Source organism: Pipistrellus kuhlii, unplaced genomic scaffold (assembly GCF_014108245.1).
Source record: "Pipistrellus kuhlii isolate mPipKuh1 unplaced genomic scaffold, mPipKuh1.p scaffold_m20_p_73, whole genome shotgun sequence".
Taxonomy (NCBI): Eukaryota; Metazoa; Chordata; class Mammalia; order Chiroptera; family Vespertilionidae; genus Pipistrellus; species Pipistrellus kuhlii.
The window spans coordinates 589,677-606,316 of NW_023425577.1; the positions used below are offsets into that span (position 1 = coordinate 589,677).

The 16,640-nt window shown below is 62.0% G+C and overlaps 1 protein-coding gene across 2 annotated transcripts in view; it reads right to left on the reverse strand.

The window, feature by feature from the left end:
* Nucleotides 1-8,748, reverse strand: part of NFIX (nuclear factor I X) — a 94,304-nt gene extending 85,556 nt beyond the window's left edge. The window contains exon 1 of one of the 2 annotated variants that reach the window (XM_045576077.1): nt 8,229-8,748. In XM_045576077.1, the coding sequence (XP_045432033.1) occupies nt 8,229-8,733 (505 nt within the window). In that variant the 5' untranslated portion in view covers nt 8,734-8,748. The remainder of the gene's footprint in view (nt 1-8,228) is intronic. The other variant, XM_036422825.2, reaches the window with a different exon arrangement.
* Between the last annotated feature and the right edge of the window lie 7,892 nt (nt 8,749-16,640).

A 16,640-nucleotide genomic window follows, 5' to 3' on the forward strand; every position in this document is an offset into this window, starting at 1 on the left:
CCCTTCACCCCCAGACTGCCCCTTGGAGAAGGAGAGCAGGCCCCACCGTCACCTCCTCCAGCCCTGGGACACTCTGTCATGGATGGGGCTCACTGTCTGTCCTCCCACCAGCGCTGGCACCTTGGTTGGTTCTGCTCCCTACGGAGCCCGCGGGGCCCAGGACAGAGCCTGGCACCCAGGAGGTGCTCGGTAAATATTTGCCAAAGGAATGCACAGGCCCCTGCCTGCACCCCCAGCTCACAAGCTCCGGCTGGGTGCCCGGCAAGGTGTGAGAGAGGGTGTTGGGCCCCTCCCCGGAGGGTGAGAACAGGTCTAGCGGGGGGTGGGGTGGACAATCATCCTCTCTCATTCTGAGCCCTGGGCAGAAGGAGGTCTGGAGGTCAGGGTGGTCAGGAGGGTTCAAGGGCTGACAGCGCGGGCAAGTTTCACACGGGGGAATGGGGACACGCAGGGTCCCTCTGAAACGCGGGAACGGTCAGAGGATGCGTTGGCATTCTTTCCCCATCCGCAGGATGATGAGATCCACCACCTCCTAACCCTCGTCCCTGGCACTGGATGCTCTTTTCTGGGTTGCTTTTCATCTATAAAAACCAAGCACTTTGCAACAAGCATTGTTTTAAAATGCATTCTATAAACCAGTTTCTCTCATCCTTACCACAGCCCTGTGAGAAGAACCTGAGGCCCAGAGAGGTTGAGTGACTTGCCCAAGGACACGCAGCTCGTGAACAACGAAGCCAGGTTTCAGGCCCAGGAAGCCGGCTCCACGGCCCCACTCTCAAAATAACGCACAAACGTCCCAAATGCCGCAGCGCTCGAGGGAGAAACCCTGCCCAACTGTCAGGCACGCACATGGGCACAGCTAACCCCTGCCACTCCTGCCTCACGTGGAGGGCCTCGGGGAGCCACGCTGGGCAGGCTCGTGGCCCAGGGGGCAACCCAGTGGGCACGCAGCGCACTTTAGCCATCACTCGGGTTCTTAGGAGAAACACCCGTTTCATTGTTATCCTGCAAAAGGCTTTCTCCCGGTATGATGCTGCCAGCTGTCTCTCTCCGCTCTTTCTCCAGAGCCAGAAATAAGGAGTCGGAGGCCAGAGGGTTAGTGAGACAGTCCTGAGGAGGACACATCTCTGAGAAGCTGGCCTCGCCTCCACCCCAGACTGTTTTGAAGGATGCCAGAAGCAGGACAGTTAAGAGAGGGGCCCTGGGCCATGGGACCTAACCTCTGGCCCCACCTCGGAGCCCAGAAGGCTCCGTGTGTCCTGAGCAGGGATTCAGAGCTCCCAGTTCCACCAGAAGAGACTGGGATGGCTGGATCTGCTGCTCAGAGACAGCCAGGGGGCCTGCAGGCAGAGGGGGGCGTCTGAGGAGGGCAGGGCTCTCTCAGGCACCATTTCCAAGCAGGACCAGGTGTGGATGTGGGTGGGGGTGAGACCCTTGTCTCTGTGTGCTCGGGCAACGCAGGACTGTGTCCATGCCACACCATTTGTGCCTGGACCTGGAGGGAGAGGGGGGTGGGGGGCTGCGTTTGTGACAACACCTGGGTCCTGGTGAGCAAGACTGTGTGAGCCACTGTGTCCGCTGGCCTCGTGTGTGTGTGTGTGTGTGTGTGTGTGTGACTGTCTGACCATATCTGGGCTGACCTCCACTTGGGCACTGTTGACATTTGGGGCTGTACCCTTCTCTGTGCTGGGGCATCCTGAGCACTGTAGGGTGTAGGGTGTTGGGCAGACCCCTGGCCTCACCCATTAGGTGCCAGTGGGCATACCCCCTCCAAGTGTGACCACCAAAACTGTTTCCAGACACTGCCAAGCATGTGTATCGCGCCGAGTGTCTCGGGTGTTACTGCGTGCATGTGTGCATGTGTGCATGTGTGCATGTGTGCATGCGTGGGCTCATGGGTGTCTGATGGTAGTAGGGTGGATCCACCCTCCTGTGTGTGAGTCTGGGGGTCTGAGAGTGTGGCTGCATGTTCATGTCATGTGCTTCTCACTGTGCACTCCTGTGTGTCTGGCAGTAACGGTGCGTGTGCACTGTGTGTCTCACGGCGTGTTATTGTCTAACCGTGTGTGCTTGCGGGTCTTCCCCCGCAGTGTGCTCCGGAGCCGACGTGTTCAGGTGTGGCAGTGTCTCTCGGTGTCTGTGTGGAAACGAGCATCTTTGTGTGGGGACACCAGTGTGCGCCTGCTCGAGGGAGGTGTGTTGTGTGAGGGTGTGCAGTGCCTGTGTGTGACAGCACGGTTCTTTGTGCCCGCGTGTGCCAGCGAGGGGGGGAGCTTGGTGTGAGATGGACCTGAAATAAAGCCACGGGTGATGTGACTGAAGCCCGTATCTGCACAGACCCTCCTGGATGATTTGGCCCCTACCCCCGGCTGCCGCTGCCTCCTGAAGCCAAGGAGGGGGGGGGGAGTGTTGTCCCTGCCTCTGGCTTGGCTCCCTCCAATTCAGGTGGGGACGGACCCCCACCCTTTGCCCGATCTGTGCCAGGAAGGCTGGCACCACACCGTCAGCCAAGGGAGCAGGGTCCTCAGTAGCAGTGGTGGCACTGCCCCCTGCCCACTGCTGGCCACCACCCTGGCTCCCTTCAGGGTGAAGCCCAGTGGGGGGAGAGCTCCCCAGCGCAAGCCTGGCTTCTGATTGGCTACGGAGCGCCGCAGTGCCCGCCACCCGCCTCCCCCTCCCCGGCTGGCGCAGCCACATTGGTAGTGGTGGCAAACGCAGCTCGGAGTTCTGGGCACAGCTGCGCCTCGCAGAGGCCTGCCAGCCCCACCAGAAGCCAGACACCCCAGCTCCGTGCCCCCGACCCCTCCCCACTCACCCACCCGCCTGCCCAGCCGGGCAGCACAGTCACCCTGGCTGCTGCACCCTCAGGCTGCCAGGCCCAGGACCCCCTGCCCCCTCACCCGCCAGGCCTGTGCCCCCTTGGTCAAGCCCACTCAGGGGGGGCCCAGGCCCCTGCACATGGCCATTCCCGCCCTCAGAGGGGCTCTTCGGAAAGGGGGAGGCGGCAGGGGGGCAGGGAGAGGGGGAGCTAGTCCTTCTTCTTTTAGTGAGCGCGCCCAGAGCTGGAGCCAAAAATCGAGGAGGAGAGATATTCAGACGGAGCCAAGACGCGTTTGGCAGGAGCGAGGGAGAGAGGGAGCGGGAGGAGGGGAGGAGAGAGGGAGGAAAGAGAGGCGGGGGGAGGGAAAGAGGGGGCCTCAGTTTCCAAATCCATGCTCGCGGAGCTGCGGAGGGACAGCCCCCGGGGTGGGGGGACCCAGGGCAGACCCGGCTCGGGGGGTGATGGGCTCGGGCCCACAGGGACAGCCCACCACCCCCACCGGCCCGGCCAGGACAGTCACAGGCAGAAGCCAAGATCAATGCACACTGGGCAGACAGAGGGAGGCCTGTGGGCGGCCCAAACACATACCCGCACCTCGCCACACAACGGGCTTCTGTCCACGACAGGCCAGGGCCCACTGCGGGGCCACCGCGGCTGCCCAGCCTCTCGGGAAGCGACCGGAAGGCCGGCACGCTCCAGCCGCGGGCCCGACCGCCACGGCGGGCATTTCACACGATGGTGAGAGGCAGAGAGGGGAACTCGGGTGGTGCGACACACTCTGACGGTCCCGGGGACAAAGCCCAGGATGCACAGTGCCATGGGAGCAAGACTCCTAGGCACGGCAACGACATGTGTGCCATACAGGTCGACACAAGTCGACACGCGGGGCCAAGCACACGGACACAGCCCTCCCCTTGATGGTCAGACACCCACCATGGTGCTGTCACACAAAGACCACCTCAGGCACCCGACACACACAGTGACACACACCCCCGTCACCGAAATGCAGAGAGATGGAGCTCGGGCCGACACTCAGGCAGGCAGCACCCGGCGATGGGCACGCAGAGACACGGAGACACGTGCAAAGAAGACCCACACAGACACACGCAGCCACACAGCTGTCCACGAGAAAATGGTGGCTCTGAGGCCCAAGATGCCGACGAACAGGCTCAGACCCGGTAGGACCGGGTAGCTGCTCACAGCCTCCCCGTGCAGAGCGTTGGGAGCAGGAACGTGACGGCCTCCCTCTACGCCCACCCAGTGGGAGCCCCGTCCTCAGCACTGAGCTGGAAGGGAACACAGACACCCCGGATTCCTCTCCTCTCTCGGTCCAGCTGGAGGAAAATGCAAGACCCCAAATTCTCCGAGCTTCGAGAGCAGCGGGCAGGGACCAAGCAGATAAAAGGCTGGGCTCCCAGTCAGACACTGGGCACCAGGAGGGTTTTAGCCACAGCCACGGCTGCACACCCACCCTGCACACACCCAGGATGCCCACTGACCCCTGACATGTGCTCACATGGGGTCCCACACATGCGTCCTGAACCCACGGGGCACCCAGAGGACAAGGCCCAGGTGCAGATGCAGAAAGGACTCTGGAGTGATGATGAGATTAGAGAGAGGGCGAAGGCAAGCAGAGCCCCAGAGAAAGGCATCTGGTCCCCACAGGCCTGGTCTCCTCTCTCCTGCCCCCTGCTCCCCACCACCCCTGCCTCGGACACCCCTGCAGCCCTCCGCTTGGTAAACAAATGGCCACAAGCGATCCGGTTCCTTGAAGCGTACGCTATGTCTGAGCCTAATCACAGCCTGAAATGCAGGCACTCACTATTATGGCCCAGTTTACGGACCAGGAAAATCCTGTGCTTCAGGTCACAGCATTAGCAGACAGACTGGTGCTCACACCCTGTGCTCTGCCAGTGCTGCCCAGCTCTCAACCTCTGCTCCGTCTGCGCTCGGGGAGCCCGAGTCCACACAAGACAGGCCTAGCCGTACCAGGACCCCCGGCTCCAGCTCCCAGGGAGGAGGGAAGCACCCTTCCCCCCACGTCACTCCAGCAGAGCCCTCAGCTCCGGGCTCGGCCAGGCCTCAAAACATCTCGCGGAGCCCAACCCGGGCCCACGCGCGGCCTGTCCCGACCCTGTTCGTGCTGCACGCACCTCCCGCCCCAGCAGCGGGCACTCGGCAGGCAGGGCCGCGGCCGCGAGAAGACGAGAGCGGAAAGGAGGCGCCGCGTGGGGTCGGCACGGGGACCGGGGGGGCGGCCGGCGCTGCTCGGGGACAGAGCGGTGGCCACCGCGGCCCAGGGAAAGAGCCGAGGGGGCCCCCCCCCCCCTCCCCTGGAATGACTGTGCGTGGCTTCGCGGGAACAAGGGTACAAACACGTCCCGTTGCTTGCGTGGCCAAGCGGCAGGGAACGTTAGCAAGCACGCGTGTCTGTGAGTGTGTGCGTTGTCTGTGTACACACCTGGCTGAGCCAATAAGCCTTGTGGGAAACGGTACTTCTATCCATCCGTCCGTCCGTCCTTGAGTCTGTGTGAGCACGTGTGAGGGTAAAAACCGTACGCGAGTCAGTGTGTATCCGAGTGTGACCAGGAAGTATTGCCGTGCGTCTGTGAGCCGATATCGATACACACGTCCCGTTCAGAAGGGTGTGTGTGTGTGTGTGTGTGTGTGTTTCTGTGTGCTGGGTGGGGAGGGAACACAGGCCCACCGTCTCCTGTGTCCACGGGTTTACCGATGGCCGTGTGTCTGGACATCAACGTGAGCGGGTCATTTGTATCTGCATCGCAGTGGCGGTGTAGGTGTGTGTGTGTCTACGTTCTGGGGTACGCCTGTTTATTTGGAGGGGAGTCCCATCCATCGGCCCCCGCCACGGAGACTCGGGTCTGCGGCTGCAGTGGCTCCAGCAGCTCCAGCACGCGCCCCGCCCAGCCGCCCTGGATTTCAATGCTTTTTCCAGAAGATTTCCCCCACACGCACCCCTTCCCCCTCGCCCACAGTGCCTTTCCCCCCGCCAGGGCCCCGCTGCTCCGAGCTCGTTCCTGCTCAATCATTTATTGACTTTAAAATCGAAGCCAATTCTGGTTTGAAAAAAAAGAAAAGGGAGGGAGAGAGAGGGGTGGAGAGATGGAGGCCAGAGAGAGACAGAGAGAGTCCGAGATGTGTGGAGGAGGGGGGAGCAGGGATGGGGCGAGAATTGGAGACAGACAGGGAGAGACAGGGACGGTCAGAGATACAGAAGGGCAGAGACAGGGACAGAGACAAAGAGGAAGGGAGAATGAGAGAGAGAACGAGAGGTGGGGGGGAGGGCTGGCAGAGCAAACTATGGAAGCAGAAAATTTTGTAAAAGCAGACTCTGGATCCAAGAGATGTAGCTCTCAGGAAGGACAGACCGATGACCCTAAGGCTGCGGCCACCAGCCCACCTACCCTGGCACACGCACAGCTTGGGCCTATGTCGGAACCCAGTCCTTGCTCCCTTCCGGAGCGTCACAGAGCGAAGCCCTGGCCATCACCCTGAGCCTGCGGGCTGCCCCAGCCCCTCCCCAGTCTTGTCACCGTGGACCTGCTGGCATTTTCTTTCCCAGGGTTCTGTGAAATCCGAGGGCCTAGAATCTCACCCAGGCCTCAGGGGGCAGGCCAGGAAGCTGGGCTGGCAGCAGGGGGCATGGGGCTGCTCCCGTGAGGCGTCTTGGTCCTTCCAGGCCCTGAACACCAGCCACGCAGGCCACCCAAGCACAGCCCCACGGCTCAGACCCAGCTAGGCGGACAGGAACATCGTGTGGAAGCCCGAGATGGGGTGACCAGCTGGTCAGAGGCACAGGTGTGGGGGTCCCTGAGGTGATACAGTGGTCAGAGTGTCTGTTCACACCTGCACTCACACTGGGACAGACACGTGTGAATGCGCACCTCACTAACACATACACTTGAACGGGAAAACCTGCTCCCTGGGCCCACACACATCCATGCCACACAGGCCTGCCAGTGGCCAACCCACTGGAGCCACACACAGACTCCAAGAACGATCGAGTCAGTCCCCCCCCCTTTCTCTCTCGCACACACTTGCATCTGTTGACACAAGAGAGTGGAGTGGCCATGGCTGACACTCGTCCCAGACATACCCTCCTGCCCCTTGCCACATGCCAGGTCCACAGGCAGCCATGTTCACGTGGACTCCCGCTCCCAGCTGTGGGCACCCTTGGCGCATGGCTGACAAGGCTCAGACTGGCAGAGGGAACATTTGGGACCCCAGGCGTGGCCTCCAGATCCCCCACATACACAGGTCCTGCCTATAGGTGCTCGCTGGGCAGCCCCCAGGTGTCCCCTCTGCAGAGTCTGCGTTGCCAGCCTAGGCCTGGCCCTGCAGGCAGCGTTGCCAAGGCCGCTGTGGGGACTCTGGTCAGCTCCTGTGCCCTCTGCGAGCCCGGGGTGGGGGAGCGGGGCAGGCACCCAGGAGCCTCTGCCTCCGCCAGGCGCTGCTCGGGGAACTTCGCTGGAGGCGGGACGCGCTCCGCAGTGCGCCAAGGTCGGCGCCGCTCTGCTCGGAGCTGGCCCGACGCGTGGTCGCGGCGCTGTCCGTGCGCCCGCGGCCGCCTCCCGCCCTCCCGCCTCCGGGTGGCGGGACGGTGTTCCCCGGGCCGGCCCGCCCGGTCCGGCACGCGGCGGCCCGGGAAGCGGGACCGGAAAGTTTGCGCCGAGGAAAGTTTGGAGGGGGGCCCGCAGCGGCGTCGTCCAGGGTCGGCGGAGAGGCGCGGCCCAGGCTGGCAGCAGGCCCATCCCTCCCTCCCTCCTCTTCCCTCCTCTGCCCCTCCGAAATTTGGGAGCCCCGCCATTTTCTTAGCCCCGCTCCCATGTGAGGCCTGAACAAAGACTTTGGGGAGACGCCCGGGCCGCTCGGCCCGCCCCGGGCACCCCGGCCGCCCGCGGGGGCCGCCGCCACGCACGCCGGCCGCGGCCGCCCTCGGGGACCGCTGCGCCCGCTCCCGGGAGCAGCCCGGCCCCGCCGCCGCTCCGCGCCCTCCGGGTCACCCTCTGCCGCCCTCTCACCCCGCAGACACCGCCGGAGGCCACGCCGCCCGGGGGCAGCCTCGGGGCCCGCAGGTCGGCGGAGCCCCGCCGCCCCCCGCACCCCGCCGGGCGCGCGCACTCTCTCACACGCACCCCGCTCCGGCAGCGCCACGCACGCAGCCCGCCACCCCGGGAGCCCCCCGCGGGGTCCGCCCGCCGGCGGCCGGGCTCCGTGTGCCCACGGCGGCGCCGGCACGCGCTCCCGGGCTCCCCAAAGCACGACCTGCACCCCCCGCCGCCCGCGGCTCACTCCCCCGGCTGCCGCGCGCCCCCTCCGCCCGCGCGCCCCGCCTGCGCCGGGCCGGCCCCCGGCCCGCTCCCCCCGGTGGCGGCGGCGCCGGTACCTGGGTGAGGCAGTACGGGGAGTACATAGCTGGGCGCCCGGCGAGAGCGCGGCGGCCGGCCGCGGCGAGGGGAGGCCCGGCAGGCGGCGGCCGCGCTCGGGCTCCGACTCGGCTGCTCCGGCCTCCGCCGCGCGGCGCCCGCCCGGCCCGCGGCCCCGCGCTCCGCCGCTCGCAGGCTCGGCCCCGCCGGCTCCGGGGCCGCCGCCGCCGCGCTGGCCGCTGCCTCTCGCGTCCGCCGCCGCCGCCGCCGCTGCCGCGCGTCTACTCCATGCCGCCGCCGCTGGCCGGTCCCGCGCCCGCCGCCGCCGCCGCCGCCGCCGCCGCCGCGCTGTGAAAGTGAAAGTTTAGACAAAGTTTGGAAGCGGCGCACTCCGCTCCGGGGAGAGGGAGCGGGCGGGCGGGCGGGCGGGCGGGCGGGAGGAGGGGCGCGGGGAGGGGCGGGCGGGCGGGAGCGGCGGCAGGCGCTCACACACACACACGCACACGCACACGCACACGCACACATGCACGCATGCACACGCGCGGGGGCGCACACCGTCACGGCCACCCCGACACGTGCTGGCCCGCGTTCCAGCGCACACACACGCTGACACACGGCGGGGCTCGGACCCCACCACACATGTCACGTACAGAACACATCACCGCACGTTCGGTGTTCAAACAACAAAGCACACACAGACACCTACGCACACACACAGCATGGGCACATACCCGGGCACACATTCCACACTTGCACGCGCACACACACACACACACCAGATTAGGAAGCCAATCCATGATCCATATGCTGATAGGCACACAGGACCTCCATCACATGATACTGGCACCCACGCATTCTAACAAGGAACCATGTTTAGACACCGAGATACAGACAGATACACACCAACATGGGCCTCACGCAGATACACGCTAAGACATACACTCAGCAGGGCCTGCCGACATGTACAGATTCACGCCGACACAGGCATGATCACACGACCACACCTTGGCATGCTCCAGACATTCAACTCCTACACATGAACACAACACAAACACAAGGCTGCACCAAAATATCTTGGTGACACAGAGGACACACCCAGGCACACAGAAGGACACTGATAAAAGGGAGATGCACGCACACACCTCACACAAACACACAGATACCTAGACATACATCCAAACACCAGGAGAGCACAGAGGTACAAAGGGACACTGACAGTCACAGCAACACACACACACCACACACCTGGAGCCCAGATGCACCCTGGGCCTCGGGCATATGGAACTACAGTTATGATACCCAATCAACTAGTAATGCCCTTCATAGTATCACCAAGCCATGCACACAGGTGCCACACACATGCACCCGGGTCCCTCCCACACACAGCACACACACTCATCCTTGGCTCCTCGATCACGGACACACAGATCCAGCAGAGGCTGCACAGCCCAACCTCCAGGGATAGAAAAAGGCATGGAGGCCTCAGGTACACACACACACACACACACACACACACACACATCGTGAGGCTGTAGGCCCTCGTGTAGGTCCCTGACCCCCCATTTCCAAAGTAGAAACGACCTGGATGAGATGGTGCCAGGGGCCCTGGCGTGGGTGCACGGGGAGCCCTTGGGTGACCCCCGTGGTGGGCGGGGAGGTGGTGCCACAGCCCCCAGGCAGCTCCTGCCGAGACAAAGCTCCCTCCTGCTGCCAGGTGCAGCCAGCACCTTCTTGGCCTCCCGGGCCAAGAAGCTGTAGCAATGCTCAGCTATGCATTGTCTGTCGGAGGGGTGCCGCTGCCCAGGTGTGTGGGGTGCAGGTGTGTGTGTGTGTTGTAAAAATGTCCCTGAGGGGTGATGCTCCTGGTCCCAGGAGACCATCGAGGCCGGGGGGCGGCAGTGTCCTCAGGTGTCTGGGTGGGTCTGGGTGTCCTCTGGGGGCAGAGAAGCTGGTCAGTGGATGTGGAGGAGGCCCTTTGTGTGGACAGCGTTGTGTTGTGGTGATGTGGGTCTGGCTGTGCGCCTGGGAGATGTCTGTGAGTCAGTCAGAGAGGGTGAGCATCTGTCAGGCCCCGTGCCAAGCATTGGGGACATGGTGAGGACCAAGACAAAAGACCTGTCCCTGGGAGGCTGACATTCTAGTGAGAGTCAAGTGTCGCCGGGGCCTGGGTTTGACGGGAAGTACTGGTGACGGGGGCGCCCCCGTGAGCATGTGTGTTTCAAGCTGACCCCCGTGTGTGTCAGCTCCGAGGGTCTTTCTGTCAGAAGGTGTCAGTGTGTGTGACAAGCCCGTGTGTGTGTGGGGGTGGTGGTGTGTGTCTCTGTGTGTCCTAGAGTATATGTGGCCCAGGGGACACGTGAGTGTGCGAGGGTCGCGGTGTGTCTGTCTGTGTGGCAGGAGGTGTCTGTGGGTCCCTGGAAGGGTTTCTCTCGGTGGGGGTGCTCCCTGCGGGTCTGGGGCAGTGAGGGGGAGGATCTGTGTGGGCACAGGTCCGCGTGTGTCAGGGAGAGGGCCGCTGTGTCTTTGTCAGGGAGCCCGCCTGTGTACAGCTTGTATTGGGGGGATGTGGTTGTATGTCAGGAAGGGGTCTCTGTGTGCCTGGGTGAGTGTGTGTGTGTGTGTGTCTGGGCATGTGCGTGTCTGTCATTCCGTGCTTGAGGAGCTCTTTCCTGGATCCCGTGGTCCGACTCTGGCCTGCCGTCCTGCGCCGCTGATGCAAGGCCTTGGCGGAGGGAATCGATACGTCCTTAAAAATTCAAGGGCTTCTAGTAAACAGAAACTTTTAACACCGTTTAAAGTTTCAGGGCCACCGCTGCTGCCGCTGCGGGAGGAGAGCAAGGGGGAGGGGGCACAGGCAGGTTGAGGGGGGCACCGAGGGGAAAGGGCAGGCTCCATGGGAGGCAGGGGAAGGGTGCAGGCAGGGGACTGGAGGCTGAGGGGCTGAGGGGCTGAGGGGAGGGGTTTGGGGGTGAAGGGCGATGGGGATCTGGATGTCTCCGGAAAGAGGCTGGGGAGGGGATAGGCTAGGGGAGGGGGGAGGAGAAGGGAGCAGGGAAAGAAAGGTAGGGGATGGGCACAGAAGGGTCTGGAGCCTCTAGGAGGCCTAAAAGAAGCTGGAATGTCTGGGGGAAGGTGCTGGGGAAATGTGAGCCCAGAAGGGGTTTGGGGACCCAGGGGGGACTTGGATGGCCAAGGCAAGAGGCAGAGATAGGTTTGGGATGGTTATGGGGCCTGTGTGAAGGGGACGCTGGAGCAGTGTGGGCCTATTGGGGGCTTGATGGGAGACAGTGGGGGGAAATGGAGGCGTTTGGGGTGTCTGGGACTTTAATGTTTTGGGGAGCTTAGGGGTAGACCCCAAGCCAGACCAGCCTTCCTTGGCCCCCTGTAAACAGCCACTAAGCAGGCAGAGGGCTCTGGAGACCCCCACCTGCCTCCCTGTCCTCTCAGCCCCGCCCACCAGCCATGCCAGGCCCTGAGGGCTGCCTTCATCATCCTCCCTGCCTGCATCTGGCCCCAAACATGGCTCTGCTTCAACCCACATCCCATTCCCACTTCACACACTTACACCACACTTACACACACACACACACACACACACTCCATTCACACACTCACACCACACTTACACACACACACACACACACACACACACTCCTTCATTCACACACTCACACCACACACACACACACACACTCCTTCATTCATTCACACACACACACCACAATATCCAACCCTCTATTTATAGACACACAGGACACCCATCCTTCCACTCAGCACACACAAATACTCACAACATCCACACATGCACATACACACACGATACCCATATTTCCATTCCTAACAGACACACACACAACACCCATTCTTCCATTTAGACACACACACAATCATACAACATCCAATACACACACAGGACACCCATCCTCCCACTCAGCACACACAAATATTCACAACATCCACACATGCACATACACACACGATACCCATATTTCCATTCTAACAGACACACACACAACACCCATTCTTCCATTTAGACACACACACAATCATACAACATCCAATACACACATAGGACACCCACCCTTCCTTTCATACACACACACTCACACACACACAGCATCTATACACATACAAGACATTTATCTTCCATTCCAATAGACAGATATACACACGCACACACAACACCCATTCCTTTTTTAAGAATCTCACACACATGCGTGTGTGCGCGCACACACACACACAGTCCATCCATCCTTCCATTCATATACAGCACCCATCCTTTCTTTCACACACTGCTTCACACCACAAAACCCTCCCTGTGTGCACACACTCACTCTTCCTCACACACCACATCCATCCATAGAAACGCAAACAGCACACTTGTCCATGTTCATACACATGCCTGCGCTCAGCATTCTCTCCATACACTCAGACCCCCCTCTCTACCCACAACACTCCCCACACACATCTGCTCTGCTCCCCCTCCAGCTGCCACTGGGGAGGATTTTACAGGGAGGCCGAGGGGCTGCTCTGGAGGGTACTCGTGCCCCTCCCTCCTCTTCCCCCCCAGAGCCCAGGTCTTAGAACACACCTGGGTCTTGAGAAACCATGGGGGAGGAGGGCACTGCCATGGGGCTGGGCACGTTGGGATGCCACAGCTGGGATCCCCGCATTCCTCCATGCAGGGCTGCCCACCTGGCTAGGCTGGCAGCAGGTGTGTCTTCCAACGCAGGTGTGTGGGGGGAGGGGGGAGGGGAAGGGGAGGGAGGAGGAGCGAGAGTCAGCCTGTGGCACTCCCTGGCCAGGATGTGGGGGATGGGGGTACTGGAACGCCTGGGTTCCGCAGCCAGTGTCCTGGGCCTCTGAAAGTGGGGGCCAGGCCTCAGGGGCGGGGCAAACATGGGGACACAGAATAACTGAAGAGCCAGGCTGTGAGTGCCGGCCGGGGGAAGGAGGATGAAGGGATGATGGGGAGACAGGTGTTCTAGGGCCCTCCTGGCAGGACTGGGATCCCCACTCCCCAAGAGGGCCCCATGCCACTCCTGCCCAAACTGGCAGGCATGGTCTGTGCCCAGGTCTCGCTGCCCCAACCCCGGCTGGGAGTCCCTAGTGGGGTCTGAGCCAGGGGAGTTATAGTCCTCTCTCCCACGGCACACCTAGCCGGGCACCCCGGCCCGGACCCCGTCACACACACACAAAATCCCAAAGACCACAGGTGTAAGCACACACATGCAGATCCTCCTCCTCTGGTGGGGGGGGGGGTGTCATTTAAAATACCATAATCACCCGAAACCGGTTTGGCTCAGTGGATAGAGCATCAGTCTGCGGACTGAAGGGTCCCAGGTTCGATTCTGGTCAAGGGCATGTACCTTGGTTGCGGGCACATTCCCAGTGGGGTGTGTGCAAGAGGCAGCCAATCGATATGTTTCTAACTCTCTATCCCTCTCTCTTCCTCTCTGTAAAAGAACCAATAAAATATATTTAAAAAATAATAATAAAATAAAATACCATAATCACACACAGACACAGGATCACCCAAAGATGCTGTCGCACGCCCTTCCAAAATAGCACACCGACACACACAGAGCCGCACAGCCCTTCCCAGAGTCACCCACAGAGTGACACCGTTGCACCCCGGCCACACACTAAGACCCTCACCACCACATAGACCCCCCGGAGAGACTCGGGTGTACACTGACTGGCAGAGGTACACTCAGACCTCACAGACAGTCACATGGGCTCCCACAAGCACTAGTTACATAGATATACACAAGACCACACACCCAGTCCCATAGGGACACCAAATCTCACCCGGGACAGACCCATTGGGTCACACTCACAGGTGCTCAAAACCACCCCTCGCTGTGCACACACCGAGTCAGTCATGCAGAGTCATGCGGATGATACACATATCACTCACAGTTACCGTCGCAATCGGACAGTTGGTCACGTGACACCCAAAGACTCATGCCAGCATCCCCACATCACACATGGGGAGCCAGGCTGGCCCGCAGCTGCACGCAAGGTCCCACAGAGGCGCAGCCTGGCCAGGGCGGGCGGCAGGAGGGCAGCAGGGCCTTGTGGCTGGCGCGCGTCTGGGGGCTAAGGGAAGGAGTTGGGGAAACCTTTCATTTGCAGCAGGCGGTAGACCCACCCGCCCGCCCTGGAAACCTGGCCCCGGCTCCTGAATGGGGCCTCTGTACGCTGCCACCGCCCAGCCATCCCCGGGAGAGAACCTGGGGGCTGGGGGTGATCCAGCTGCACCGTGTCCCGGGGCCAAGCCTCAGGGCCACCCAGCCACAGGCCCGGGCTCAGGCTGGGGTCCCCCGGCCCAGAGAAACCCTCCCCCACCCGCCCTCACCACCTCGGGAGGCCAGTCCCCAAACCCACGGTGCACAGAGAACACGGAGGGAAGGCCACGTCCCTGCCGGTGTCGGATACCCAGGTTCCCATGTCTAAGGCCCATGTGCATCGTCCCCAAGACGGGCAGCCGCCCACTGCCGTGCCGCCAGGCTCTCAGTCCCGCACGAGCGTGTGGCAGCGTGGCTGCCTGTGGCCTGTGGCTGAGGACGAGGCAGGGTGGTTGTGGGTGAGAATGTAGCCAGACTCCCCGTGCAGCCTGAGGGTGGGCGTGGGGCACTCAGAGCCCCTCGGCTCATGTCAGCACACACACAGTGTCACTGTCGCCTGTGGGTCACACAGCCACGCGCACAGTCACCGTCTCCTCTTCAGCCACACTGTCACACACAGCCACGCTGTCCTACGTGCTGTTACACACAGCCATGCTGTCACACCTTCATCCAGGGGCACCGTGGCACCCTCGGCCATGCTGCCATTCTCAGAAATACTGGCTCGCCCTCGACAATTCTGGGCATGCACACCTTCAGCCTGGGGGTGGTTTCACACGTCTTCACCGTTAGCCTGACATCAGCGTCACACTGACCGGCAGAGGCACGCTGACATGCTCTGTCTGGGGGCCTCCGCAGCTGTCCTCGCCATGAGGCCACCCAGAGTCCCTGCCCCACTGGGTCACAAGGAGGGGAGGCAGATCTGATCCCTTCAGCTCCATGGTGTGGCACACAGCTGTCCCCAGATCAATGTCTGACCCAAACCAGTCACTCCAATAGCAGAACACGCCCGCACGGTCATGGCGCCACAAAGCGGCCCGCCAGCAGGTAAGGCCACCATGTAACATGCTCAGGGCATCGCCGTTGCACGTGACAGGCGCACACGCCACACTGCCACACAACATCCGTGGTCCCCGGACGGAGCTACAAAGGAACAGTGGGTGACGGCCACACCGCCGTTACAAGCACAGCCTGCCACACAACAGGCGCTCGCCCCCGTGCCTGTCACAACATTGAGACAGCCCCTTAGCCGTCCCGACAGGCAGCCAGGCATGCTAAATGGACTCCAGGATAGTCACCAGGACACCCAGCCCCTCGGTTGTAGGAGCAGAGAGAGGCCCAGGCAGACACCCCTCCCTGCTGCAGTCGGTGCATGGAGCGCAGGGGGGGCTAATGGATGTGCAGCTGTCAGCAGTGGGTGCCAGCCCCCACCTCATGAATATTCATCAGATGAGGCTCTCCTGAACCTGTGGGGAGTTGGAGGTCCCAGGCAGCTGGGCACCCCCTTCTGTGCCAAGTAGGGGGGGGAGGGCTCAGCCAGGCCCCAGCAGTCCTCAGAACCCACTCTGCCAGCCCCACACACAAGCACACACACAGACCCCCCCAGACACAAACATGACAGCTACAAAAATTAGAACTACACCCCAAAACACAGCCATCCATCACTTCACACACACACACACACACACACACGGCATGCAGACACATGCACACAACCAAATAAACTCAAAATCACAAACATATAATCACACCCAAACCACAGACACCCTTTCTCTCCCTCTCTCTCTCTCTCTCTCTCTCTCTCTCTCACCCTCCCTTCAGCCATGCAAACACGGACACAGTCACATGAACTCACGAGCACACAACCACATATGCACACACATTTCTAAACACACGGACATACAGTCACTCCTAACCTAGAACCAACTACTTTTCATTAAACACCCACACACGCGTATGCAAACACTGACCCACAACTTGGCACACAGTCCCACCGTCTCTCAGATGCGCTCACACATAACCGCCGTAAAGAGCACCTTCACCCACCACCACACACACGTACACACACTCCGCCCACGCCTGGCCCGTTACAGAAGGGGAAACTGAGGCACTGGGTGGCCGAAAGCCCCCTGAAGGAGGATGCCCCTCCTGACTCAAGGCAGAGGCTGCGGCTGGGCGCCCCCTGCTGGCCCGGGCCTTCCAGGAGCGCGCGGGGAGGCGGGCACGCGCCTGACGTAACCATGGCATCCTCTTGGCACGCGTGGCCGGGGCGGGGAGGGCGGGGCGGGCGCGTTGCCATGGCAC